Below are 26,134 nucleotides of genomic sequence, written 5' to 3' on the forward strand. Positions count from 1 at the left end.
TCTGCTCTTTTGTTTTTCTTATCTTATCTCTTGCTCTCTATCTAAATGTTTATTAACGATTCAGATATTTTTCTCTAGTGGAGAAGTGACAATAATTAAAATGAGGCAGATTGATATTAAACACAACCATGCGTTTGGTGGGTTTGCGTCACCAGCTGTGTGTGTGTGTGTGTGTGTGTGTGTGTGTGTGTGTGTGTGTGTGTGTGTGTGTGTGTGTGTGTGTGTGTGTGTTATCAGTGAGCGTCAGCTGGTGCTCTGCTTTGTTTTTGGGCCACTTTTACACAGACTCTCCTTAAATCAGTCTGAAAGCAGCTCTGCTCTCTAAAATAGAAACAATTAGCGCGGGTCTGACATCCAGCTCCTTCCAGCCTCCTTCACTCCTCTCTTCCTTTTTGTCTCAAGATTTTTGTCCTTTTCAGGAGAAGTAGGTTGTCAGTGTTTATACTAATAATTTAAATAAACATAGATCAAAACACAATATATTTATTGATTCAATTCACACAAATCAATACAAAGGTCAATATTGTTAAATTGTTTAAATGTCTTGAGTGTGGGTTTATAAAAATGAACATGAAGATGAACACAGAGACAGAGATAAATGACTTCAATAACATCTCCATCCACATCTGAGTTTGTAAGTGAAGCAGTGCGTGTTCACGTGCTGTTGCAGCGACACTGTGCTGACTCCTGGTGTGTCAGCTTTGAACTCATCATCTACCAAAATCAACAGTAATAACCAATCTTTGTTATATAATCTGTGCGTGTGCAGATAAGTGGAGCCCAGTGACACGCTGAGCAGCTGACTCTGCAACTAACAGCCCTCCTGCTTAACTCTCTCTCAGCCAATGAGTGATTGCTTCCATATTTCCTGTAGTTTCTCCTGCATTTAGCTCCACAGCTGCACACATGTGCCCTGGTCTCTGTGTCAGCATCCGACCGTAATGACCACGAATCCAAGCAAACAGCATCGTAAACACAAGTCAGCAAACCTCAACTGTCAGGAACGATGGACACGACTCTAAGCATCCGTTCGTTAACACTTGGACTTTGTTTGTGAGTGTTGGTCTCTGGAGGCTGAGGTCGGAGAAGTGCTTCTCTTTCTCATCTATTGTCACGGGATCTCATCAGCACCTAGCTGCCATGGTGACGGGGAACGCGCACCACAGAGTCCCAGAAGATGGAGACAGAGCGTCTGTGGAATAAAGACTTCACAGCGGAGAACATGTGCTGCATATAGAGTTTAGGTTTGACCAGTGTCACACTCTCATCCCAAGAAGCAGAGAGAAGCCAGGAGACGAGCTTCCAGAGCCTGTGAAGCTCGTTCACCACATACTTGATACTGGCTGCAAACAGAAGCATACGCTGTAAATCAGTAGTTTGGGAGGATCAGGTGAAAATGTTCTGTCTCATGATTAAGAAGCAGCTGAAGCTCATCAACAGATGAATCAGACCTCAATGTTTTTATTGATCAGTGACAGTAAGTGATTGTTTACCTGGATTGAATGTGTAACGTGACTGAGTTACTGTGGCTGCAGCTCTGAACAGGCTTGTTTACACACACACACAGCAGTCTCACACCGAGGCCCATCTGGCTGCTGGTTCTGTTGGGCTCAGTGAGGCCCACTGGAGGAAACACCCACAGGGACTGGTGTAATGTGTGCCTGTGACCCAGCTGCATTTTAACCAGCAACCAGTTTGTCACTTTGATACATTTTGTGACAAGCCACTGCAGCTGGGTTCTGTGGGCCAGACAAGACCGGACCATCAGAACCCTGGTTGTCATAATGCGAGCAGATGGAGAGGCTTCGTCTCACATATGCTGAGAAACACTGGCTCCCTCTGAGCATGTGTTACGTAACCAAGTAAACAAGTCACACGCACTCTGTCTGTCTCTCAGTTCAGTGCCTTGCTTAAGGGCAACAAGACAGTTCACAGAGGACAGTCAGAGTAGAGTAGAGGTGGAACAACTATGCTCCGATTCTAAAGCCAATCAATGATCTGTCGTCCTAATTATTTCAGTCATCAGCTGATCTGATGACGCCACAAATAAAACCATCACAACGGAGTCAGTAATAAATTTATTCCTCATTTATTACAGGAGGCTTTTGTTTTATATACAGAGACATGTATTTGCAAAATACTAAAAAGTATATGAACTCAAAGTACTAAAAAGTATATATTTATATATATTCATATTATAATAGTCGTACTGTAGAATGTCTCTAACACACCAGGGCGGGGCACTGAGGCACAGCTGTCGCCTCCTTTACACCGAGGTTTCACCTGCTGCACACGGAGTCAGAGGAATCCTGCTCTTTACACTTACATGATTTGAATCAGTTGCTGTGCTGTTTTATTCTGTAAAATCTAAGACGTCACAAAATGTTGACCTTCTAATGTTTGTGCACCTTCTTAAAGTTAACTGGATGATTTGGTGACTGTCAGTGTCTTCATCAGCAGCGCCAGGAGGAACGACTCAACCCGTCCTGCAAAAGGCAACTTTCTTACGATATGAGTTTTCTGCCAACTGATATGAAGCTGGAGATCTGACACAACCTGTGCAAACCAGTGTGAAACCAGCGGCGGTGTAAACGGGGCGATGGTGGTTCAAGCAGTGAGAGGATGCCTGGACAAACCAAATCCAACCACCCAGAGGCAGCGGCGGCGCTCGCTGCCCATTCACGTCGCCGTTGTATTGCATTCATCACACAGTAAGAACATGAAACCGTTTCCTCCGTCATGGTTGATTACGAAGCAGCTTTTGGTTTTTAAAGTGGGGAGAAAAGGCAGGAAGGAGCAGAGGTTCTGCCCACGGACCGACCCAGAGCTCAGGGTCCAGGGAGGAGCCACGGTGCCCACGTGACCCACCGCACGTCAAGCACAGAGACCTGAGGCTGGTCTGGACAGCACACGTTTGACTGGTTGGTGCTCAGGGGAACCAGAGCCGGGTCCAGATAGACCAACCCGGGCTCAATGGTGCCTTCAGGTGAACGCTCCTGGGAACCACACGGGAGAAGGACTCGTCTGCATGAACAGTGGGAGCATCTGTGCTTTGGTGTGTTTCCATGATCAATGACTGAAAAGAAGCATGTGTCTTTAAGTGAAACCTGATCTTTCACTTAAAAGCAGCATTTAGAAACCATGTGTTTATGGTCGTTTTCACCTTTCAACCATTTATTCCCCTGCACATCATGGTGAGTCAGAGTCACCAACCCATCAGCTCTCTGTGCTTATTGAGCGGTGGCAGTGAGGGGAGGGGTGGACCAGAACCAGGTCAGTCCGTCCATCAGTCAGGCGCTTGGTCAGAACATGGCTTGGAGAGTTGGGTTCATGTGTAGCAGGCACGCTCTGGCTCTATTGCTACTGAAAACAGCCCTTCAGCTCAACTGCACAGTTCAGCAGTGTCTTTACCTAAAGTGGTCGTCTCTTCTCCGTGGGATCGAGTAGAAATAGAGTCCAGACAGTGCCAGGAAAGCGCTTAGTAAGGATCCCCAGGGCGAGCGAGAGAGACAGAGAGAGAGAGAGCTTGTTCCAAGCATCCTAATAAGACGAGCTTCACCACATGCTGAGTTCTCCCTAGGAACTGAGGCAGGACGACACAGACGAGAAGCTTGTGTGAAGTCCAGCTACCTACGAACTACGAAAAGGTGTCGGCAAACCGTTATTGCTAGACGCGGTTTGGTTTTTGTTTCTCTGTGCAAAATAGATAAAGAGCCGTCGTCTCCTCCAGGACGCAGGTTATTAGAGCAACCAATAAATAAATAAATAGGTGAATAAATTAAACGGCTTTGTTTCTTCTGTTCTGGAACCACTTACTCAAACAAATGTAAACCATTCAAATATGACAGAACATGTCCTTCCAACTTCCCTGCAACAGAAACATAGAAGATCGTTCATATGTAAAACCCCTTGATCAGCCCATCAGAACTGACCGATTTGTTTTCCCACATGTTCAAATAAACTCTGGAAGCAGGAAGTGGAAAAGATTCATCTCATCAGTGTCGTGGAAAAACTTGGTCGGCTGCAGCACCGTTCACTGACTCCAGTATGAGTTTATACGTTTGGATCTTCAGCCGATTTTGACTCGTTCTCTGGACCATCAATGAATCAACTATTGTGCTTTTACCAGAACCCAAATACTCTGATCGTCTCATTGACTCACATGATGAATCATCTGCTTCATTTGAATTGAACCTTTGAGGAAACACAAGTGGATCCTGGTCCCACGGCCATGTGGCTTTTGGGTCAACTGCTCCGTCAGGAGCCAGGACCCACATTCAGCCGGTTCTGCACCAACGGGTCGGGCTTGTCCAGGACACTGACTCACGCCCAGGCAGACACACAATGATGATGATGATGTGCTGATTGTCGGGTTCTGGTCTAGTCGACGGCACGGCGACCTGAGGGGCCGCGGCACCGAGTTCGTGTGCAGCTCTCGACCTCCCACCACGTGGGTCATTCATCACAGCGGGTGATGTGAAAAAGCTGAATCCGCTGGTTCAGGAGGTGAAATGTGAAAACGCCATTTGGCTCCTTTCGTTTACCTCGACCACTGAATTAAATACACAGACGGTCATGATATGAGTTGATGAATATGGATTGATTAGGAACGGCTAGAGGATTATTTGGACCATTTAGCTGATAAATTGATTCATGCAGGTCACCGACCAGTGAGGAACCTTCTGTTCAACTGGGACATGGGAAGTACATCACCAGGCAAAACACAGGCTGGAAGAGTCTAGGACCAAGTAGAAAATCTCGTTGTGCACTTGTTTCAGTTTTTGGTGTTATCTCAAAGGTTCAGAAGCAAAAATAGAAAATCCATCCCAGGCCCTTCCTCAGTGTGGCTTTGCCCGGTGCAGTAAAGTGACAGCATGTGTAAACTCAAAAGTGCAAAAGGAAATTCATGTTTGTGAGGTTTTCTCTTTCGCCTGCGTCAACGTGTCAGTTCAGCCACTTTTCACAGCTGGAGCCAATCAGAAGAGAGCGGCTGCTCATTTTTTGCCTTCAACTTGCTCTAAAAAAATGTAAAAAACAGTAATAATTGATCGCTATTAAAAGACTGGTAACATCGACAAAGTTATACTTTTACTACGAAAACGTTTCTTAAAATCGCGTCAGTGTTTTTCCTTCTCTCTCGAGTCTCAGCCAGTCAGAAAGTCGTCACTGCTTCTGTTGTGGACACCCAGGTGTCCAACTGTGGGAAGGCCTATAAATGATGAATACATCTGTGATATAGTGTTTATGAGCTCTGACCTCGTATGTCTAAGGTCAAAGGTCATGAGTGTTTCAGACTCTAGCCAACAGGCCAAACCGATTCTCCTTAGACTCTAACGAAGGCAGAGTCGACAGACGGGGCTTCCAAGAGTCCAGGACTCCACGGGAACAGGACACAGCGTGTCCTCCTCCGTGTCCCTCAGCTGTGGTACATTCAGTGAACAGACGTAACCATGAGCATCTCCTCACGTCTACATTTTTTGCTGCCTGGCTCCACTACGGCACCTCGTCCCGCCTTGTGTCGCCGTCATCCACAGGCGGCGACTGCTCACCTGCGCCGCCGGCAGAGTCGACGACGACCGTCTCCACGGCAGAGTCGACGACGACCGTCTCCACGGTGACCGTGATGGGATGGAAGGTGTCCGACGTGGCCCGGGTCACGCTGTCGTACGACGGAGGGGACGAGGTGGAGGAAACGGTGGCAGAGCGCTCCACCCCCAGCAAACTGGAGCCGTAGTTCTCCCTCATCATGGCGGCGATCAGCCCTTCCTTCTCAGGAGCGTCCTCCCCAAATATGGCATCGCCGGTGTCCTCGCCGCCGTCCCTGGCGCGGCGCGGCGTAGTGATCTGACGGTACAGGTAGGAGGCGGCCTTCATCTGCCGCCGGACCAGGTGCCGGCGGTAGCACCTCTGGATCACCGTGGCTGAGACCTCCTCCTGTTTGCGCCTCAGAGTGGTGGTGATGGGTTCGTAGGAGATCTTGGACGGATTCGCCGTCATGAACTTCTCCTCCATCTGCTGCTTGAGCGCGTCCATCTCCCCCGACTCTCCCAGGACGCGCTTCGTGAAGGCGAAGAGGATGTCCAGGCAGTGGATCTTGTCGCCGCTGACCATGGGCAGGTCCATGGAGATCAGTTTGATCTTGTTGGGCTTAGCGATGCGCAGCGGCTCCGACAGCGAGTCGGCAAAGTCCGACAGCTTGGCGTACTCGATGAACTGCGTGGCCTCGGGGTCGAACTTCTCCCAGACCTCGTAGAACATTTCGAAGTCGTCCTCGCTCAGCGGCTCAGTGCTCTCCTCCGTGGCCACGCTGAAGTTCTCCAGGATGATAGCGATGTACATGTTGACCACGATGAGGAAGGAGATGATGATGTAGGTGACGAAGAAGGTGATGCCCACCGACGGGTTCCCGCAGTTGCCCCTCACCGTGGTGCCGGTGTGGGGGATGTTGGGGTTGCACTCCTCGGGGGAGTTGTTGAGGATGGGGCTGAGGAGGCCGTCCCAGCCGGCAGACGTGGTGATCTGGAACAAGCAGATCATGCTGTTCCCGAAGGTCTCGAAGTTGAACATGTCGTCGATGCCCGCCTGCCGCTTCACGTAGGCGAAGTTGGCCATGCCGAAGATGGCGTATATGAACATGACCAGGAAGAGCAGAAGGCCGATGTTGAAGAGAGCGGGGAGCGACATCATGAGGGCGAACAGCAGCGTGCGGATGCCCTTGGCGCCTCTGATTAGACGCAGAATGCGTCCAATGCGGGCCAGTCGGATCACCCGGAACAGGGTCGGCGACACAAAGTACTTCTCAATGATGTCGGCGAGCACAATGCCTGAAAAACAGGAGAGATGCATTTATAACAACGAGGATGATGGTTAAGAAAGAGAAGCACAGCGTCAGGGGTCAACAGAACCACCAGAACCGGGTCACTGCAGGCCTAGGCTTCAGGCCTGTGAGTCAGCTGGAAGCTCTCACCCTGGATGTTTCAGAACCCGATACGTGGTTCTGGCCTTTCCCCCTGCGCCTCCACACGTCTCCCTGCGGGGAGCTGAGGCGAGAGGGATGAGCGGGGGAGTCGAGAGGGAATCACCATCATGTCGTACATCACGGCAGCCGCCCCGCGCTGACACCTCTCTCCCCCTGACACACTCCCTCCAGCTGATATAACGGGTCAATCATGTTTGATTTGTCTCCAGGGGCCGCCCTCTGGCAGCTCTGATTGCTGCTGTTACCTTCACCTCCCTCAGGCAGCCTTGTCTGAGCGCACACTTAATTACACACATGCAATCTTGTCAAGCTAACAGGAGGAGCGGAGCACAGGAAATATGAACGGTGCCGCCGTGGCTAAACGAGCTGCTGCTGCTGCTGCACTCTCCTCCACCTCTGCAGACGGTGTCAGAGCCTGTGATACATGTATGACCAGCGGGGCCTTGGTACAAGGCAAACACCAAGGCCGCCTCGCACGGCCGTTATCAGACAATCATCACACCTGTAGATCAGCTGGAGCCACACGGTCACAGGTACATGCTTCATCATGGTCATGTTGTATCCACAAAGAATCAACTGGGACATGAGCTATGGGGAGCGTTTGAGCTTCCTTTGGCTTCTTGGCTCAGACCGTAACATTGACCCTCTGCTGGTCAAACGGTAGCAGTGTCTCCATTCAACTCACCCACGATGGAGAGGATGACGACGACGAAGTCAAAGATGTTCCATCCGACGGTGAAGAAGTAGCAGCGCAGCGCCATGATCTTGATTAGGCACTCGGCGGTGAAGACCACGATGAAGCCCAGGTTGATGTTGTTCAGGATGTACTCCATGTGGGCCAACTGCTCGTCCGTCTCCACCATCATGGTGATCATGTTGAAGAGGATCAGCACCATGATGATGATGTCGAACGCCTGCTTCCCAACCAGGTCGAAGAAGAAGCCTTGGAGGGGGTTCTGCAAAGAGAAGCACAGCAGTGACTGCCTGCCTGTGTGCTGCTACTCAATGTTCCAAAGCGAGCCGGTACCAGAGGTCGAGGGATGGGTTTCTGGGGCTTCTTGGAGCCCAGCTTCTTCATGGCGTTGTAGTACTTTTTCTGCTCCTCTGTCATGAAGATGTCCTGTCCTCCTAAGTAAACAAAGCAGACAACACGCTGTTAGCACCACGTCCTGCTCTGACCTGCACCCATGGACACTGAACGTCTGCTCTCGTGCTCATCTTTCGTTTCTGCTGGTTGAAGTTGTCGATGATGACGCCGATGAACAGGTTGAGGGTGAAGAAGGAGCCGAAGATGATGAAGATGACGAAGTACAGGTACATGTACAGGTTGACCTCCTTGATCGGCTGCTCCTCCATCTGGAGAGAAAAGCACCAAGAGTCAGTTACCGTGTGGAGCTGACGCTTTCTCTGCGTCTGAAGGTGTGAAGCACTCACAGCTCTGGAGTCCACGGCGGCGTACATGATGTCCATCCAGCCTTTGAACGTGGCCTTAAAAACAAGCCACAGACAAGAGCCTTTCAGCAGAACCGTCACAAACAGGACAAACACACTCGACGTAATGTCCTCAGAACTGGACCTTCTGGTCAGAGACTGAGAGGCTGATCAGCTGTTCAGTGGCTGTCCAGTCTGGGGCTGAAGCATGAAGCTGCTGTCTTCGTTAACCACTTCCTGCACATTTCCTGCCTTTTATTGAATGAATGAACTAAAAGGATCTTGAAGCTGTTTTAGAGTCAGGGCGCCATGGAAACGCTGTCGCCGTTCCCGTCAAATGCCAGCAGCTCCGTTTGTGGGAGGGAAACGAGGAGCAGGTGGAGGGAATGACAGATGTGGACTGGCTCCTGTTAATGAATTTGAGGAGACAACCCGGTCCAAACTCTAGGTCCGGGTCAGAACCAGCCCCACTGAGCATCTCTGCATCCTGGCACCTGTGGAGCTGCGTTATGAGGGTAGACACGCTGTAGGCCGACTCTGAGCAGCTCGGCTGGACTTGACGTGAATGAGGCTGAATGTAGAACGACTTCTTGTACGTTAGTCAGACGTATTGTTCTACATTAAGACCTTGTCATAACCACTGAGCACGCTGCCGCCGTCAACATGCTGCCTTTATTCATAGGGGCATCACTTCAGAGCTTTTGAAGTGTCAGAAAATAATAATTAAGTGACAGAACAGAATGAGCTAATTCCCGGCTCAGGCTCAGACGTGTGCAGATCCACAGCTCGGTAAACCAGAGCTATTTCCAGATGCTAATGGAAGGGTTGCCCTCATCAACCGTTGCTGTGCCGACCATCCAAACACAAAGTGATGCTGCGCAACCCGTAGTCAAGGCGACCGTAGCCTGACAACTCTCAACTTCTCTGTGGCTGAGGAGAGATGACAACTTCTCTACCTGGTGTTTTTGTCCTTTTATTGCACATTCTTTCCTGCTGGACATTTATATCAACCTCTCACCTTTATGCCACTCATCTTTCTTCCATTTTATCCATCCCCTCATCTTCTCCACTCTCTCTCTTTCTCTCTCTACTGTGTTATTATTATTATTATCTTTTCCTTCACTGCTCTTCGAACCTTAATTTCCTAACACCACTTGTACTTTCTCCTCCAGCCTCCGTCTCCCTCCATCTCTCCATCTCCCTCCCACTTGGCTCAAGTCACTCTAAAAATAAAAGCCTCTCAGACGCTGATTGATTGGAGGCTCTCAGGACTCCCGTGGTGGGCGACAGAGAGCGAGAAAGAAAAGAGTGAGAGAAGTAAAGACAGAGGGAGGAAGGAGGGACATAAATGAAGACCGGTATGGAAAGAAAGCAAAGGTGGGCTGCAACCGGCATCTGTGATGCAGGACGGAAAACAAGAGGTGAAAAGGAACAAAAGGAAGAATGGAAATTCAGAAATGAAAGAGTTCATAAAGTTAAAGGTGGATTAATAAAAAAAATCACAACTGTCTTCAGCTGTTTTAGTGTCTGGTCACTTATTCAGGACATGAGACTTAGGAACAAGTTGTTTAAATCACGTGTTTGTTCATTTTTTACTTTACTGTGCAACTGTTCGTTAGTGCAACATGGTTTTTGTTTTTTTGTGCAACTCCTGTTGCATTTTTAACATGATTCAAACATTGTGAGTGTGTCTTATTTAGAATCTGAAAAGCCTCTTGTCACCAGCACCAGATACTGGGAGACGACTGTTGAAACATTTTACTTTTGGGTTCTCACTTCGACTATAACAGCTTTTGTCTGATAAAGCAAAGGTGGGTCAGATGCAGAGTGAGAGAAGAAATGATGGACAGACAGAGACAAAGGCAGGCAGTGGGAAGAAATTAAAGCAAATGTGACAAATGGAGACAAAGCGAGCGAAAGCCGACAAGTGGAAAAGCCAAAAGTGAGCGCGATGAAGAACAGGTGTGGGAGGAAAATTAAGACAGCAAATGGATGGAATGAAAGGAAAAGAGCGGAGGGAGGAGGCAAGAAGTCAATCCTCCCACAGTCTGTCCTCACATCATTGTTCAGGTGAGGACTCCATCACTCGCTCTGCTTCGTCTCACGTTTCTACCTGGACGCTACAAACAGCTGATCGCGCGGTCTCTCACCACTTGCAGCAGAGCCAGGTATCCTGCTCCCACGTTGTCGAAGTTCACCTTGACCTTGGTCCAGTAGTAGAGTGAGGTGTCGTTGAGCGCCAGGCAATCGGACTTGTTGTTGATGAAGGAGGCCTCGTACACGTAGCCGGTGCGGTTGACGCAGCGGCCGAACTTCCCGGCGAACAGGTTGACGCCCATGATGCTGAAGATGAGCCAGAAGATGAGGCAGACCAGCAGCACGTTCATGATGGAGGGGATGGCCCCGATCAGAGCGTTGACCACCACCTGCACGGACACAGAGCAGCAGTCACACACACCCTGCAGCCGCTAACGCGGCGGAGGCCGCCTGCTGAGGTTAACGTGTTTAACATGACGATGATCAAAGTCCTACAGAACATCAATGAGCCAGAAACACTCAGGGTCTGGACTGTGGGTCTGAACAACGTGCACATTGGCACTGATAGTGTTTTATCTTTTGCCAGTTCTGATTGGATCTTTGTACTGGACAGGTTCCCACTCAGGAATCAAGCAGTCTGCATAAAGACCCACAAGGTGGTTCTACCCACAATCCCACGCTGAGCGAGCAGCAGGGTGCAGAGAGCAGAGGACTAAACTAGCAAGAGAGTTCATAGGGGGAGAGAGTTGGGGTCCTTTGACCTGGATCGATGCTGGGAGAACGTTTTACCGGTTCTGTGTGAAACGGAAAACGGCTGCAGGACACCAACAGTAATACTGATGAGTGGGTCCAGGTTTCCTCCCTGATCACGAGACGTCTTTAATATAAGAACTTTGGACTGAGTGTGAAAGAAAGAGAATCAGAATGAGGAAAGGAGGAGATGGAGTGGAGTCTGACAGGAGGAGGGAAGAGGCCATCAGTCCTTTGAAACACACCTGGGCACCGACATCATGTAACAGGCTTCAGTCCCTAATTACTAATAGAACGTGTTCTGAGCAGCGCCTCGTCTGACAGTGACTCACCAAAGCACAAAGAGGCAGAGAGGCTGAGAGCAGGAGGATAGCTCACAACGTGCCCGACTGAGGGTCGGCGCCTCACACCAAGCCTGGTATTTCACTAGGCGCAGGTTCACGCATTAATGAATTAATGTGTCTGTGGGACTGAGGTGGAGGCCCCAGCCTGTTCTCCCACATGTGTCTCAGAGCTACTGGTCCCACAAACCGCGAGTGGTGGAGGCAGATGGCCGCCCAGAGGAGCCCAGATCAGCGTCTGTTCTGTCTGATTGTGCAAAATGTGAAGATGGTTTTGGTTCATTTCCTTCAGACAGCAGGCTAGAAGATGTGCTGGTGCCCAGGTGAGTTCGATTCCTAATACTGACTCTTACCCTCATGCCTTCAAATCTGGAGAGGGCTCTGAGGGGCCGCAGGGCCCGAAGCGTCCGCAGGGATTTGATGGCTGCTAAGTCTGAATAGCCCAAAGTGTTGGCCACCAAACTGACCAATGAGACCTGGAGGAGAGAGAAAGCGGAGGAAAGGCACAGAAACAGACAGAGAAAGACAGAAGCAGGACTGTTAGCATCTAGTCTAATAGAAGACAAAGTGGGAGAGAAAGGCGCTGATCCTGGACCAGCGGGACAGAAGCCAGCTGGTCCCTGTGAAGGAATGAAGACTGTTGGGACAGAACTGAAGTTAATCTGGAGCCACCGCTGCAGAAGAGAAAAGCAGGTTGTGTCATCACAGCTTTGACCAGGACTCTGTGCCTTGGACTGAACTGGAACAGACGTGGAATCACATCCCTTCATATCAGTCTGGTGCAGGAGCTCTCCTGATGCCAGAACCAGAGCGCATCTAAAACCCTCTAGAACCAGCAAGCAAAGCACACAGCGCTCCACCCTCACCACCCATGTCAGGTCAGCTCCGGGCCTTCGCCCGATTCTTACCCTGATACCAGCGAAGCGGGACGCGGCCCGGAGAGGACGCAGGGCCCTCAACGTCCTCAGCACCCGCATGGTGGCAATCTGGTCCACAGAGGCGAACTCAGCCAGCAAACCCAGCACTGAGATCTGCAGAGCGCGGGTTAGACAAGCACTGAGAGACGGGCAGAGAAACCAGGGAACGGGGTCTGATGATGACATCAGCGGCATCTGCTCCGACAATGGAGGACGCCAGGTGGACAACACCCAGAGACGGAGGGAGGAATAGGGCGAGAGAGGGAGAGAGTAAGAGAGGGAAGGATAGAGGAGGAGTAGAAAGGGGGGAGAAATAGGACGAGAGAGGGGGGAAGTGAGGGAGGGAAGGATAGAGAGAGGGAAAGAAAGGGAGGAAGTAAGACAGGGAGGGAGAGAGGAGGAATAGAGACAGAGAGAGGGCTAGAGAATGGGAGGTAGGGAGGGATAGGGCGAAAGAGGGATGGAGGAGGAGAGGGAGGGAGGTAGGAAGGTAGAGAGGAGGAATAATGACGGAGGGAGGGAGGGATAGAGAGAGGGAAAGAAAGGGAGGAAGTAAGACAGGGAGGGAGAGAGGAGGAATAGAGACAGAGGGAGGGGTAGAGAGTGGGAGGAGGGATAGGGCGAGAGAGGGATGGAGGAGGAGAGGGAGGGAGGTAGGAAGGAGAGAGGAGGAATAGAGACAGAGGGAGGGGTAGAGAGTAGGAGGAGGGATAGGGCGAGAGAGGGAGAGAGAAAAAGACGGAGAAAGAGCTAGGGAGAGAGAAAGCGAGAAGAAAGGCTGCGAGTGCGTCCGTTTCCTGTTCTGTGCTTCATCACCTGGTCGACCACCTCTTGCTGACGTTAAACAGGTTAAACTAGACTGAACTCACATCTACGATGAGGAAGTCGAGCCAGCACCAGTAGTTGGTGAAGTACTTCTTGAAGCCGTACGCCAGCCACTTGAGCATCATCTCCAGGATAAAGATGTAGGTGAAGATCTTGTCTGCGAACTCCAGCACCACCTTGATCACCCTCCTCTGCTCGATGTAGATGTCCTCAAAGGCCTGGAGGGAGACGGAGACTTTACTACAGCGACAGGAAAAGCTTTGGACACAACAAATCAAACCCCACAAATTTAAAGTCAGACGATGAAAGTAAAATAAAACTAAAACTGCTGTATTCGTATGAAACATGAATTAAACCAAAGTTTCTCGTCCAGTTCTGGGTGTTTACTCCACAGTGAAGCTGAAGTGAAGGTGTGGAGACTGACCAGAGCTCCGGAGCTGAGCAGGATCATGAAGATGATGAAGGACTCGAACCAGCTGTGCTCCACGATCTGGTACGAGGTCTTCCTCAGCTTCCACCACAGCTGACCCAGTCCTGCCGAGGTGTCGATGTCGCAGCACTGGAACCTGGCGACGCACACTGAGGGCGACACAGAGGAGAGCTTAGCCTGTGCCGTGCTCCAGGGCACGTCGGTAGCACCGACACGCAACACACGTGCACCGGCTGCAGCTTCTGCGGGACGCCTGCAGGCAGCAGCTCCTGCAACTGAAAGGTCTCAGGTGTGGAGTTTGCTGCTGAGCTGCCTTTAAGCAAGATGTGAGCACGCATGGCATCAGAAGCTCAAGCTCCAGGACTCTGCTGTAGTTAAAGCTACTTTGGATCAGACACACATGCAGATAAACACTTACTGTTCACTGACCAGCGCGACACTGAACAGATTCAGATGCTGCACAACAGTAATTGACTCAGACAGTCATAACGAGCAACATGGTTTTACGGCATCATCTTCAAAGCTCAGTTCACTAGCCACTGTAGCAACCGACAGAGGTTTCCTGCTTCCCCTGGTTTAGGACCCGACGGTAAACCCAAAGCAGGTCCGGACAAGCTGAGGCCCAGCTCCACAGAGTTTAACGGGCCGATGGCCTGGTTCTGTGGAGCAGGGGTGTAATAACTCTGCCAAGTGGGCTGACTGGGTGTCGAATTACCACTCGCTTGTTTTCATTAGATTACTCAACCAGTGTATCGGGGAAAAAGCCTATTAGTCACCATGGAAACAGAAAGCTGGGGTAATCAGAGCACTAATTACAGAGGCAGGCGGACGCTGCAATCACAGAGAGGAGCTCAACTGGCTTCCAGAGAAACCTCCAGGGGAAAATGAATGAAGCAGATGTTTTCATTAGATTCAGGATCCTGGAGTGTACATTACTAAACTTCACAAGAATTTTCAAGGACCTGCCCCAAATGTAAAAATGACATGTGTCGAGTATCTGGCGCAATCACAGAGTCTGCTTCCCTTCACCACCATCGGTCCTCACTTCGCAGGGGGCAGCTCCACGTCTTGGGCAGCTCTACGTCTGGGGGAAACTCCACATCTGGGGGCAGCTCCACGACTGATGGAAGCTCCATGTCTTTGGGCAGCTCTATGTTTGGGGGCAGCTCCACGTCTGGGGGCAGCTCAGTTTGGGGGCAGCTCCACATCTGGTGGCAGCTCCAAGACTGATGTAAGCTCCACAACTAGGGGCAGCTCTATGTTTGGGGGCAGCTCCACGTCTGGGGGCAGCTCAGTTTGGGGGCAGCTCCACATCTGGTGGCAGCTCCAAGACTGATGTAAGCTCCACAACTAGGGGCAGCTCTATGTTTGGGGGTAGCTCTACATCTGGGGGCAGCTCAGTTTGGGGAAGCTCCACATCTGGGGGCAGCTCAGTTTGGGGGAAGCTCCACATCTGGGGGCAGCTCCATGTCTGATGTAAGCTCCACATCTGGGGGCAGCTCTATGTTTGGGGGCAGCTCAGTTTGGGGAAGCTCCACATCTGGGGGCAGCTCAGTTTGGGGGAAGCTCCACATCTGGGGGCAGCTCTATGTTTGGGGGAAGCACCACATCTGGGGGCAGCTCTATGTTTGGGGGAAGCTCCACATCTGGGGGCAGCTCTATGTTTGGGGGAAGCTCCACATCTGGGGGCAGCTTCATGTCTGGGTCCACACACGCTCAGACGTGTCCTGGTAATCTTGTGGTTGCAGCCCTGTATTACCGATGAGCTGGCATTTAGACGCCTAATGGGGCAGCTAATGTGCCGCTCGCTGTCAGCTCAGATACGCTGGCGTGTCAGTGAACTCTGATTGTACCACGTCCACACACACTGCTGCTGTTTGGGCTTGGGCTCTTGTATCCTGCTCCCCTTTCCGTGTGGGCAAATGGTTTTAGGAACACTCTAGTGAGTCCATCCTGAGCTCAGCGTGTGAGGCGGCGCTGACGATTCCTCCAACAGTCACAAATAAAACCAGAGTCACGCTGCAGCTCTGCGACTCGTTAGCGCTGCTCGCTGAGACTTCCCAGCTACGACAGACTTTCCTCTCTCGTGTGTTGAATAATTAGCAGCGGGGGAGAGCAAGCATTCAGGCCAACACACACACACACACACACACACACACACACACACACACACACACACACACACACACACACACACACACACACACACACACACACACACACACACACACACACACACACACACACACAGTCAGCAGCAGGGAGGTGCTTTGTAATCACAGCAAGGAGGAACACACAAGCACAATCAGTCACATCCAAAAAAGACGCAGGGAAAAACACAGACTTAAGCAAATTCTCACACGGTGATCTATGGACACAGGAGGAAACTAAACCTGAAGGACAACAAGGTGATGCAGGGAGGTGGTTCACCTGATGGTGGAGGATAATCAGAAAGAAACTGAGCTGGCCCAAATGGTTCGTTCTGGAGAAGCTTCATGCTCAGCTGATGAGGGCCGAGCTTTGACAACCAGAACCTCCTGAATGCTACGTTTCTAAACATCTGGCTGAGTGTGAGTCCAGCTGAGCCCAACGTCCAGATGGCCAAAGCAACGCAGCTGCTGCTGTTGTTTCTCTGGCCCAGCTTTACAGCAGCTGGCCCGACTCGCTGGAACCATGAACGCTGCTGTGTCAGCAAACTGGTGGTTCTGGTCCAGGCAACTGGTCGGTGGTATCACCTCTGGTTCTGCTTCCGCCTCTGTCAGTCGTTCTGGTCTTGGCCTTAATGAAGACGAAGCTCCCGGTTCTTTTCTCTCCTCCATCTCGTCCCTCGTTATTCCTCTGCTTCCTGCTAACTGTTACACATGTGCCGGTGACAAAGCTGCGGCGCAGAGGAATCCCTCTTGTGCTGGTGATCCGAGTCGGTCCGCCCACTGTGGGGGACTCTGCTGAATCAGGAGGAACCGTGCGGCGTGTTGGGACACTTTTCGATGGTCGCATCAATCTTGTAAATGAATCAAAGCTAATAGAACATCTGGTGCGTGGCAGGCGCCTTCATCCGAGCCTCGTACAGGAAGCAGGCGCGGCTCTGCTTTGACTCTGGAGGCATCATTGGATTGCCGAACCGCTGTGTCTTAGTCCAGTCTCTATTAGCTTTATTATTGATGTGTGTGAATATTATTATATGTTATGAGGCTAAAACTCTGCATTTTACCACACAGCGTTGAACTTGCGTTCCACGTGAAGCGAGGAACTAACGGGACGTTCTGGCTTCACGTTGTGTAACAGCGCGTGCTCTCAGCCTGAACGAATGAAAAGTACAGAACTTTGTGCTACGTCTGGACTCCTGGTGCAGGTGCTGGCTGTGTTTGTTCTGTGGAGGGGTTTCCAGCTGCCTGACCCGATTCTGTCGCAGCCTTTTTTAACCTCGTTACCTTCAGAAGAAGGCAACGAGGGAAAAACCTGAAAAATAAAACACTGTAGTTCAACAACGTAAATTCCTGTCTCTCGTGTAAGATTTGATTCAGGTGTGAGACGACGTGAACTAATAACGTCCCTCTGTGTCGCTGGCTAAGCTCATCTGCAAACACACAAATCTCTGCTGCTGAGTCAGGAGGACACCAGCATGCCTCTCACCTGGGTGCGTTGGAACAGGATCATAAATCTCATTATGAAAGTATTGGGGCAAGTGGGAGGTGGGACGGGTCGTATGATAAAATGGGCCCCTGGGCACCGACATTTACAGGCCCCACTCCCGGGTCGGCGGGACAGGAGGAGACGCATTGACTGGGCCGAGGATTCCAGCTGTGTGTTTACGCTGTGCATTTAGCTATAAAAAATAAAACAACAACCAGACAGAGACCGTGACGACAAATTGATGAAAAGCAGCTCTGATCACCTAAAAACACCTTCATACAGTTTTCTGTTGTTTTGCCATCAACAGAAACTGAAACAGAAAACAACCCAACGCATTAGTCCAACCAGCTGGAATGATGTTTCCACAGGGGCACAGCAAAAACCCATGAATCATAATTAGTATCATCACTAATGCGTTTGCTTCTGTTTCGTGTTCTTATCGCATAGTAGAAAAAAGCTGATAGAGATAGAGATGTATATATGGAACCGTACAGCTGTGTGTCATCTGCATAGAAACAGAAATTAATGTGGTAGCTGAAGGTCATGACAGTGTTACCTCAGGTTTCATTGGCTGACGCTGGTGTTCCCCCACTACGTCCCCTCTACGACTCAGCTGAGCTGAACTGTGTCCAAGACAAATCACTGCTCCAGCAGGAAACGGGCTGAGTCAGGAAGGACGCGAGCTGTTTGCTTTTCACCTGGGTTAGTCAGTGTGGGATCATAAATCTCATTATGAAGGTATTGGGGCATGTGCTCGTGGTTAGAAGCACATTACACGGTGCCGCGGCTGCTTGTATGTCTGTATGTAGAGGCTCGTTTATGCATGTCACGCCTGACGGGACGGATCGTTGGCTCCTTCTCCTGAAGGTTCAGCCTGAAGCGAAGTTCAGCCTCATTAGGCTGAATGGACTCTTCCTGGAAGCCGTTGTAGATGAATGTGTACTTACTGTCTGGGAAGCAGTTGTCAGGATCCATGGCCTCTTCAGCCATCTCTGAGTACTCGTCCTCTTCCTCGCCGGGCTTCCTCAGGTCCACGGTGCTGCCCTCTGACAGGCTGACGATGTCCTTCTGCTGCATGAAGACACGAGTGACAAATTAGAAACAAAACTCTGAAATCTACATAAAACCCTCATCAGGAAGCTGTATTATTCATAATAGGCAAAATCAGAATTTGAATATTTTGATGCTTTTGACTCAAGGTCAGATAGAAATGGAGCCAGTCCTCCCTTCGTCCCCACACGGAGGCTAAACAAGCCTAGCCTTGTTGTTGCTGAGCACAGACGTCGGTACTTACTGGCCACAGTCAATGGTCAAAGTTTTACAGGGAGAAACTCGGCTGTTCTCTGTTTTAATGGACCCGTACAGTCCAGTGAAGATTAACAACTCCATCAACAGTGTTACTGTGTGAGCGTCAGCATCATTTGGCTGCAGTCAGAGCTGAATGAGTCAGATTTAATGTTACATAATGAACCGGCATCTGAGCTGGGAAATCAGACGGACCAACAAACGCACCCATCAGGAAATCCCCCTTCGCCCGCTCCCCCAGCTGACTTCAAAGCCCCGTTTGCTGAGCATCATGGGAGTTTACCCTCACAAAGGGACGAGAGGACACGGTACTCGGCCGAGGAAGGAGCATTTGGCAGGACAAAGACACAGCAGGGGTGTGTGTATGTGGACAGGTGAGCTAACTACCTGAGTCAACAGCCAGCTCATGAATACACCGTCACCGGCAGCCTGGAACACACACACGCGAGGAGACAGCCACAAAAAGCCGGATAATGTAACACGCACAGACGCAGCAGCTTTGTGCAGAAAACTTCCTGACAGTTGACATCTGTAATGAGAGCTTTAAATGCATTTCTATTCATAAGCGGTTTCTATTGTGGAGCCGGCGAAGAGCTGAAGGCATGAAACACATTCACAGGCTGCTGGGTTATAAATCACGTGTAATGTGATTTCTTCTACCAAAGTAAGGCTGATTACTGCTGGCTTCTCCCATCACTTCCCCGTCAGCAGCGGCTCATGGTTTGTGTTACAGGATCTCACGCAGCGGCTCTGATGTAAGTCTTCAGAGCAGAGCAGGAGGTTTTGATGTCCACCATTTGCTAACAGGCCGGAGGAATCAAAGCCGGACTCCCCCACCACCTGGCCCTGCAGACAACACCTGCACATTGTTATCCTGGTCCTCAAAGGGGTCAGAGGTCAGCAGCTGGGAACGGACGGGTGTCGAGCAGAGCAGAACCTGGACGAACACTGAAGTGACAGGCTCAGGTGTGATGTACTGTACGGACTAGTCCTGATCCCACATCAGACAAACGCCGCCTTTCTAAACCGCCTTTCTGCTCTCCTGATCCAGGTCAGGTGATCTTGTAATGATGAAAATCTGATGACATGCAGCTAATCAGTCCTTTCACTGAGGTCAGTCCACTCACAGCAGGAGCAAAGAGTCTGATGGTCAAAAAGCCGACTCTGTGCTCCGACCTTTGACCTCGGCTGTTGACCACCTGGGTTGACGGTGAAACAACACTGGGTGATTTATGAAGCCATTAAAGTTCGGGTCAGCTATTTAATCATTACATAACCAAACACAGCTTCTATTTACAGTGAGCTGTTTGTGTCCTGGAAATAAATTACACACAACAGACCTGCAGGGAGACGAGAGATGGGGGAGTGACACAGCGCGGTGGAGAGAGAGGGAGCGGACGGCAGCATGGGGAAAACAGGGAATGACATCTGAGAGACAGGTGGAGATGACTGCGCATCCTGCATCACGCGTGGGAGATCAGAGGGTTCCTTCAGCTTGCTGTGGCGTGAGCTGATCTTTGACTAAGTTGCTCTGGAGCATAAATAAATAATATTCAACAAATATTCAACAAATGAACAAAGCACGAACCAAAGCCTGCAGGGCTGCACACGTGAAGTCACGTCATTCAGTTACAAAACTGACTAATGAACAAACTCTTATCTGGCCTAGTTGCTTTTTTAATGGCACTAATGCGTTGAGTGCTGCCCAACCACTTATTGTAGCTTTAAGTAAGAATGATGATTATGTATGAGGACAATAGACAAGTGTAAGAAGAACCGATGCTCACATGATGACAAGCCGGCAGCTATAAATACAGAGGATCATGGCCGTGTGCTGATGATGGACGAGGACTGAGGGCTGCACTGAGGCTAAACAAACACATATCACTAACATGCAAGCTGAGCTGGCTGCTGCCGCTGCTCATTGCTGGAGACTTCTACCTCTGCTCATGTCGTTTATGGACCTTATCCTGCACAATCTGAGCACAGCACGGTGGTCTGCGAGTTTGAACATCTCATCGTAAGAAAGCGTCTGTAAATGTGCAGCAGTGAAGCCCTGCGAGGGCTTAGTGTCCAGGGGACAGGTGTTGTGTCTCAGCCATAAAAAGCATCTCTTTGCAGGTCAGAGGTCAGATCCCAGCCATGAAAGTTATGTGCTAATCAATGGAGGTCAGGTCCAGGCATAAAGCTCCAGTTGGACTAGAACAGGTGTCACTCTGCTGTGAAATCTACACCATCGCATAGGCGATAAATTAAAAATGAAAGAGGCAGGAAATAAGTCAAAGAGGCTGCTCCTGAGTTGGACTGGTTGGGTGAGGGTTAGCTAAGTCACAGCTACAGTAACAGCATGTAGCAGCATAGAAGGAGGTCTGAGTTGCAAACACAGAACAGATGACCTAGCTCTTCTGAAGGCTCTGTATAATACGGAGGAGACCTGCAGCAGGTCCAGGGTGGGCGGCCACCTGCCTCCCCCGCATGGGCGGCCATCTGCCTCCCCCGCCTGGGCGTCCATCTGCCTCCCCCGCATGGGCGGCCATCTGCCTCCCCCGCCTGGGCGGCCATCTGCCTCCCCCGCCTGGGCCGGGGAGAGACCACCTCGGGAATCCAGGTCACATATCGCATCTCAGACTTGTGTCAGGGATCTCCAGGTGAACCGTTTCTGCTCCGCTGCAGTTTCCTGCATCTGAGCCGAGGTGCTGACTAACGGCTGGTACATTATTCAGCCGCCTATCTAGGTCACACGCTGGCCGCCACATATTGTTTGAAATAATAAAAAATCATTCCATGATGAAGCTGCTGAGCCGGCAAGGACGCTCGCCACAAACAACCAGCACATCAATAATTTAGGAGATAACAAAGCGGCATGCGTATTACTCACAGCAGAAACAGCTGTGTGTGCGTAAAGGTAGGAGCCCGGATTAGTCAGGGATGACGCGCAGCGTCGTCACGGCTGCTTGTGAAGCTGTCAGCCTTGTGAACAGATGGAAGATTAACACAGAATGGACGTTTCCACACACAATGCCTTTCTCTGTCACCGGTTTCCAAACAGAGATCATCCAGGCATCATTCCTCCAGTTCAGCCACACAGGCCAAGCTGATGATTAGTGAGCTGAGAGGAGAGGCTAATGAAATGCTAAGTCAAAGGGTTGGTGCCTCTTAGATGAATCTGAATGGAAGGAGCAGAAAGGGGTTTTTGTTCAGGTAACTTTGTTGTTGCAGCTCCTCTCGTCAGGCGTCTGTAGCTCAGGTCATGTGACCAATTTGAGTTTGTGCAACTAGAAATATGCAGCAACGGAAGCAGCTCACATCCAACCCATCAAGTGAAATAAAAGCAGCTGCTCCGTGTCTCAGGGCGTCACCTGAGGGGGTTGCGACCCTCAGGTTGGAAACCGCTGCACAGATCCCAGCACACAGACCGAGGCAGAGAGAGAACACAGGTGCAGAGGATGATTAAAGAGGAGAGGTGATGATGAAGTGAATCAGCACAGGTGTGTACACAAACACACACACGGATACGGAGCGTGACACAAATGTGTCGTTTCGCGTTGGACAAGGAGAGAACTGGAGCTCAGATCCTGCCTCCATGCACAACCTGGCAATTCATGGGGAAATCTGTCCCAGAGACACGTGGATGAAGAACACGCTTACTAACGTACAGATAAAGAACACGCACACAAACACAAGGATGAAGAACACGTGCACAAACACACACAAATGAAGAACACGCACACAAACACACACACTAATAGACGTGTGCAGCTCATAACGTGATGTCGTTGACTCTGAGTCGTTCTATTGCGGTTTAAGGCTCCGTCAGGTGAAACCAGGTGCTTCCTGGGAGGGAGGAGCCAAACAGTGGTGGTGGTGGGCGGGGCTAATGTCTAACGTGGACCCTCACACTCTCACACCTCATCACACCCCCCCCTCCTACTGTACCTCCTCTTCCTCGGTCTGCTCCTCCTCTCCCTCCTCCTCCTCCTCCTCCCCCTCTTCCTCCTCCTCCTCCTCTTCCTCCTCCACGTCGGACTCTCCGGGGGCGATGGGGACGCTGATGGTCAGGTTTGGGTTTGTCATGTAGCTGTCGTCCTCTGGAGCCACGTACTTCTCCACGTGACGGCCTGAGAAAGCCGAAAACATTAATCAGTTTCATGGTACAGTCATGAATTGTCCTGCAGGCATCGGGGAGGCGCTGCACCTATCACGGCCCCGTTGGCCTCCGTGTGGATGGTGCTCAGCCGCTTCAGCTTCAACATGGCTTTGGCCTCTTTCCGCTTCTGACGGCGCCGCTTCAGGTTGCCGTTGAAGAAATCCACCACCTGCGTCACACAGAGCAAAAGTAGCGTCAGGGCAGCGCCGCGGCCGCGCCGTGGCCCGGGCCCGGGTGTCTGTGGCACCTGTCTGCGGCACCAGCCCAGGCCTCTGGTGATCCTGTGGATGGCGATGTGCAGGTTGTTCATCTCGCCGTCGTCGTCCGGGGCTGACAGGTTGTCAGAGCTGAAGCTGCTGAGGAGCAGAGCCAGGAAGAGGTTGAGCAGCTGCAAAGAGAGAAGGTTTAGGTTTAGGATGAGAGGACAGATGACATCATCACATGCAGCCCAGTGGCAATGACCAGAACCACGGCGGACTAATCGGACTAATTCAGCAGAACAACGATCCCGGTTGTTCCTTCACAGAGCAGATGTCAGCGTCATTCGGGCGCAGGACGAGACGTCCAGGGACCACGACAGTCATCAGGACCCGTCCTCTCAGGACCACAAACATCTGTAGGAACCATGACATCATCCATCTAAAGGTTGACAGCGTCCCGTGAGTGGCAGAAGCAGCTGGATCAGACTCCTCCAGATGTTTCGGTCCTCTAGTGCAGGTCAACTAATCAGCGTGTGCCGAATCCTGATCTAGTAACTGATCGCTGACTGAGTGGAGCTGCTTCTCTTTAACCACAGCTGATCCGGTGACAGCTTCCTGTCGTCTGTTGCATTATTTAGGCAGCTGCTGCAGGTGAAAGTTGACCTCACACTGATTGGTGTCGGGCATGATCCACATGCTGTGTCACTGTGTCTGCCTTCACAGTGGAGAATGTCCCATTCGATGCCTGGAGGAAACCCACTGTTTGTTTGTGTGGATTATTAAACTTCACAGGCTTTAACACAATAAAAGTGTCAATGATTAAGTCACCTGAAGGCTTTAATCTCAATTGGCACGTGTTTACATTCATGTTCATTTTATTCCAGTTTCTTGTAATAAAAAAAAAAATAAATGAACTAATTAAAGGCTAAACTGAGCGAGTCAGTGTGTGACTGTGTGTATTGATGTGCTGTGATCAACAGCTTCATCTGATTGGCTGCAACCTGCTCCCAACGCCAATAGATCAATGGGGTTGATTGGCCAACACAGGGCCAATGACCTTGCTTTCCAATAACCACTCACACAGCGCCGAGACGACCTTTGACCTCGTACCCGCTTAACCTGCAGGTAAATATGTGCGTCAGTACTTTTGCCTGCCAGCGACTGGGTCACTTTGGTTAGTTTAGTCAGTTCTGTCATGTTTTGTGTTTAATATGATTAGTAATTAGTAATTTAGATTAGTAATACAATCTGGCTGTGTAGAAATACAACATGCTCATGAACCAGTGAAGGCTTCTTCCTGAGAAATTAACTAATCATTACAGCTGGAAACTGTTGGACCAGAAAACCAAAGCGAGGCTGAAACGCTGCGTAAATCTTATGGTAACTGCAGAACTGATTCATCTTTGTGGATTTGTCCCATTGACTCATATCTGTCAGATCACACAGTAACTTGATTTATTGCTGCTTTAAGGTCTGTTGCTGCTGAAGAAACTGGTTATGTTCTATATTAGTGGCCGATCAGCAGCTTGTAGAGCTGGACGCCTGCAGACACTCGTGTCATGAATTACTGGTTATCGATCGCTGCTACTGCTGGAACATGGTTTATGACCCACGTCGTCCTAAGCTGGAAATTTATTGAGAATGAAATGGTTTAAACTGGTTCAGAGGCGATCTGGAAAAGCCCTGCTGCTCTGGGGGGGAAACCCCATAAGACCAGATAGTCAGAAGGGAGATGTGTGTGCAGAGCAGACAACCACCTGATCCCCCACAATGCATGCAATGCAATTGCATGCAAGACGTTAGTCGATCTTAGCAATTAGCTTTTCTACATTTTATGTATTTATTTAGTTGCATCTGCTTTTTGATCTTTAACACATTTTCAACTGATGAATCCTTAAGTAGAGTCATTGTCATTAAGCTAAAGAGTTTCCTTGTGCAAACATTTGGGTCTGAACCAGACAGAAGCTCTGCTCAGGGAGGAGGAGGAGGAGGAGGAACCTGGAAGCAGTGCACACAGACAGCTGCTTGGTGATGAATGAGCAGTAACATGATCTGTTTCTGGGTCTGTCCTCGTCACAACAAACCCCCATGAGAGAAGCCTCATGGGAGAAAAGACTGCTACACAAACAAACCATAGAGGACCAGTGGAGAGTAGAGAGGGAGGAGGAGACGCACTCTTCATCCGCTCACAAGTGGTTTGATGAGTAAAGCCCGTAAATACACGACACAGAGGAAAACACGGGAGGAGAGGAGCTGAAATAAACAGGAGAAGCAGGGACGCAGAAGGAGGAGGAGGAGCAGGAGGAGTAGGAGAAGGAGGAGCAGGAGCAGGAGGAGTAGGGGGAGGAGCAGGAGTAGGAGGAGGAAGAAGAGGAGCAGAAGGAGGAGCAGCATTAGGAGTGGGGGGAGGAGCAGGAGGAGCAGGAACAGGAGGAGTAGGAGGAGGAAGAAGAGGAGGGTCTCCTGGCAGGTGTGCTGCTGCTGCTGAATTGCTGGCTCAGGGAAACACATGAAGCCGCTCGTTTGTCATGAACAGCTTCTCACCTGCTTCAACACAAGGTGAATTCTAGCCTTTCATTGTAAAAGCAGAACCGACGGTTTCCTGTCCAGGTTAAAGGTCGAGCACCTTCAGCAGTAGAGCAGCAGCTGGAGCATCTGCAGCGTTGATGAACAGCTAGTCTCACATGCTGCATAAATGCCTTCACACTGAGGCTGTTTCTGACCTCAGGTCAGTGTTCATAGTCTGGTAACTCTGTTATTAAATGTCCGTGAGCCCATTAAGCTACACAGATGAACGGGATGTTCTCACTTCACGATCTGCTGGTGCTGAATATAAAAACCCCCTTCACTGTTTATTAATACTGAAATGACTGGAAGCAGACAAAGAAGAAACAAAATGAAAATGTGAGCAGAAGCATGTTGTTTTCTTTGTGTGGCTCCCTTCACACTTTCTGGCCCAATAAAGATTAGAATAATTTTCTTCATGTAACATGCTGTGGTTTTACAGGAAACGTGCTGCGGCGTCATCAGTCTTTTTGGGGGCTGATAATAGTGGTTCCCAAATTTTTTTACACACAAACACATATGTTGTATCAACATGTCTGAGCTGAACGTGCAGACGGAGCCGCATTCATTGTTG

General features: G+C 50.3%; 1 protein-coding gene across 4 annotated transcripts in view; it reads right to left on the reverse strand.

Annotated features, from left to right (window-relative positions):
* Positions 1-463: 463 nt before the first annotated feature.
* Positions 464-26,134, reverse strand: part of LOC114853171 (sodium channel protein type 4 subunit alpha-like) — a 69,682-nt gene continuing 44,011 nt past the window's right edge. For 3 of the 4 annotated variants that reach the window (XM_029146215.3, XM_029146213.3, XM_029146214.3), the window contains exons 20-32: positions 23,043-23,183; positions 22,844-22,964; positions 22,585-22,766; positions 18,291-18,414; positions 13,705-13,859; positions 13,325-13,498; positions 11,892-12,014; positions 10,561-10,836; positions 8,414-8,467; positions 8,198-8,335; positions 8,007-8,111; positions 7,665-7,935; positions 464-6,824 (exon numbers count right to left, since the gene is read on the reverse strand). In XM_029146215.3, coding sequence (XP_029002048.1) covers positions 5,494-6,824; positions 7,665-7,935; positions 8,007-8,111; positions 8,198-8,335; positions 8,414-8,467; positions 10,561-10,836; positions 11,892-12,014; positions 13,325-13,498; positions 13,705-13,859; positions 18,291-18,414; positions 22,585-22,766; positions 22,844-22,964; positions 23,043-23,183 — 3,195 coding nt within the window. In that variant the 3' untranslated portion in view covers positions 464-5,493. The remainder of the gene's footprint in view (positions 6,825-7,664; positions 7,936-8,006; positions 8,112-8,197; positions 8,336-8,413; positions 8,468-10,560; positions 10,837-11,891; positions 12,015-13,324; positions 13,499-13,704; positions 13,860-18,290; positions 18,415-22,584; positions 22,767-22,843; positions 22,965-23,042; positions 23,184-26,134) is intronic. The other variant, XM_055508069.1, reaches the window with a different exon arrangement.

The sequence above is a fragment of the Betta splendens genome, chromosome 4 (assembly GCF_900634795.4).
Source record: "Betta splendens chromosome 4, fBetSpl5.4, whole genome shotgun sequence".
Lineage (NCBI taxonomy): Eukaryota > Metazoa > Chordata > Actinopteri > Anabantiformes > Osphronemidae > Betta > Betta splendens.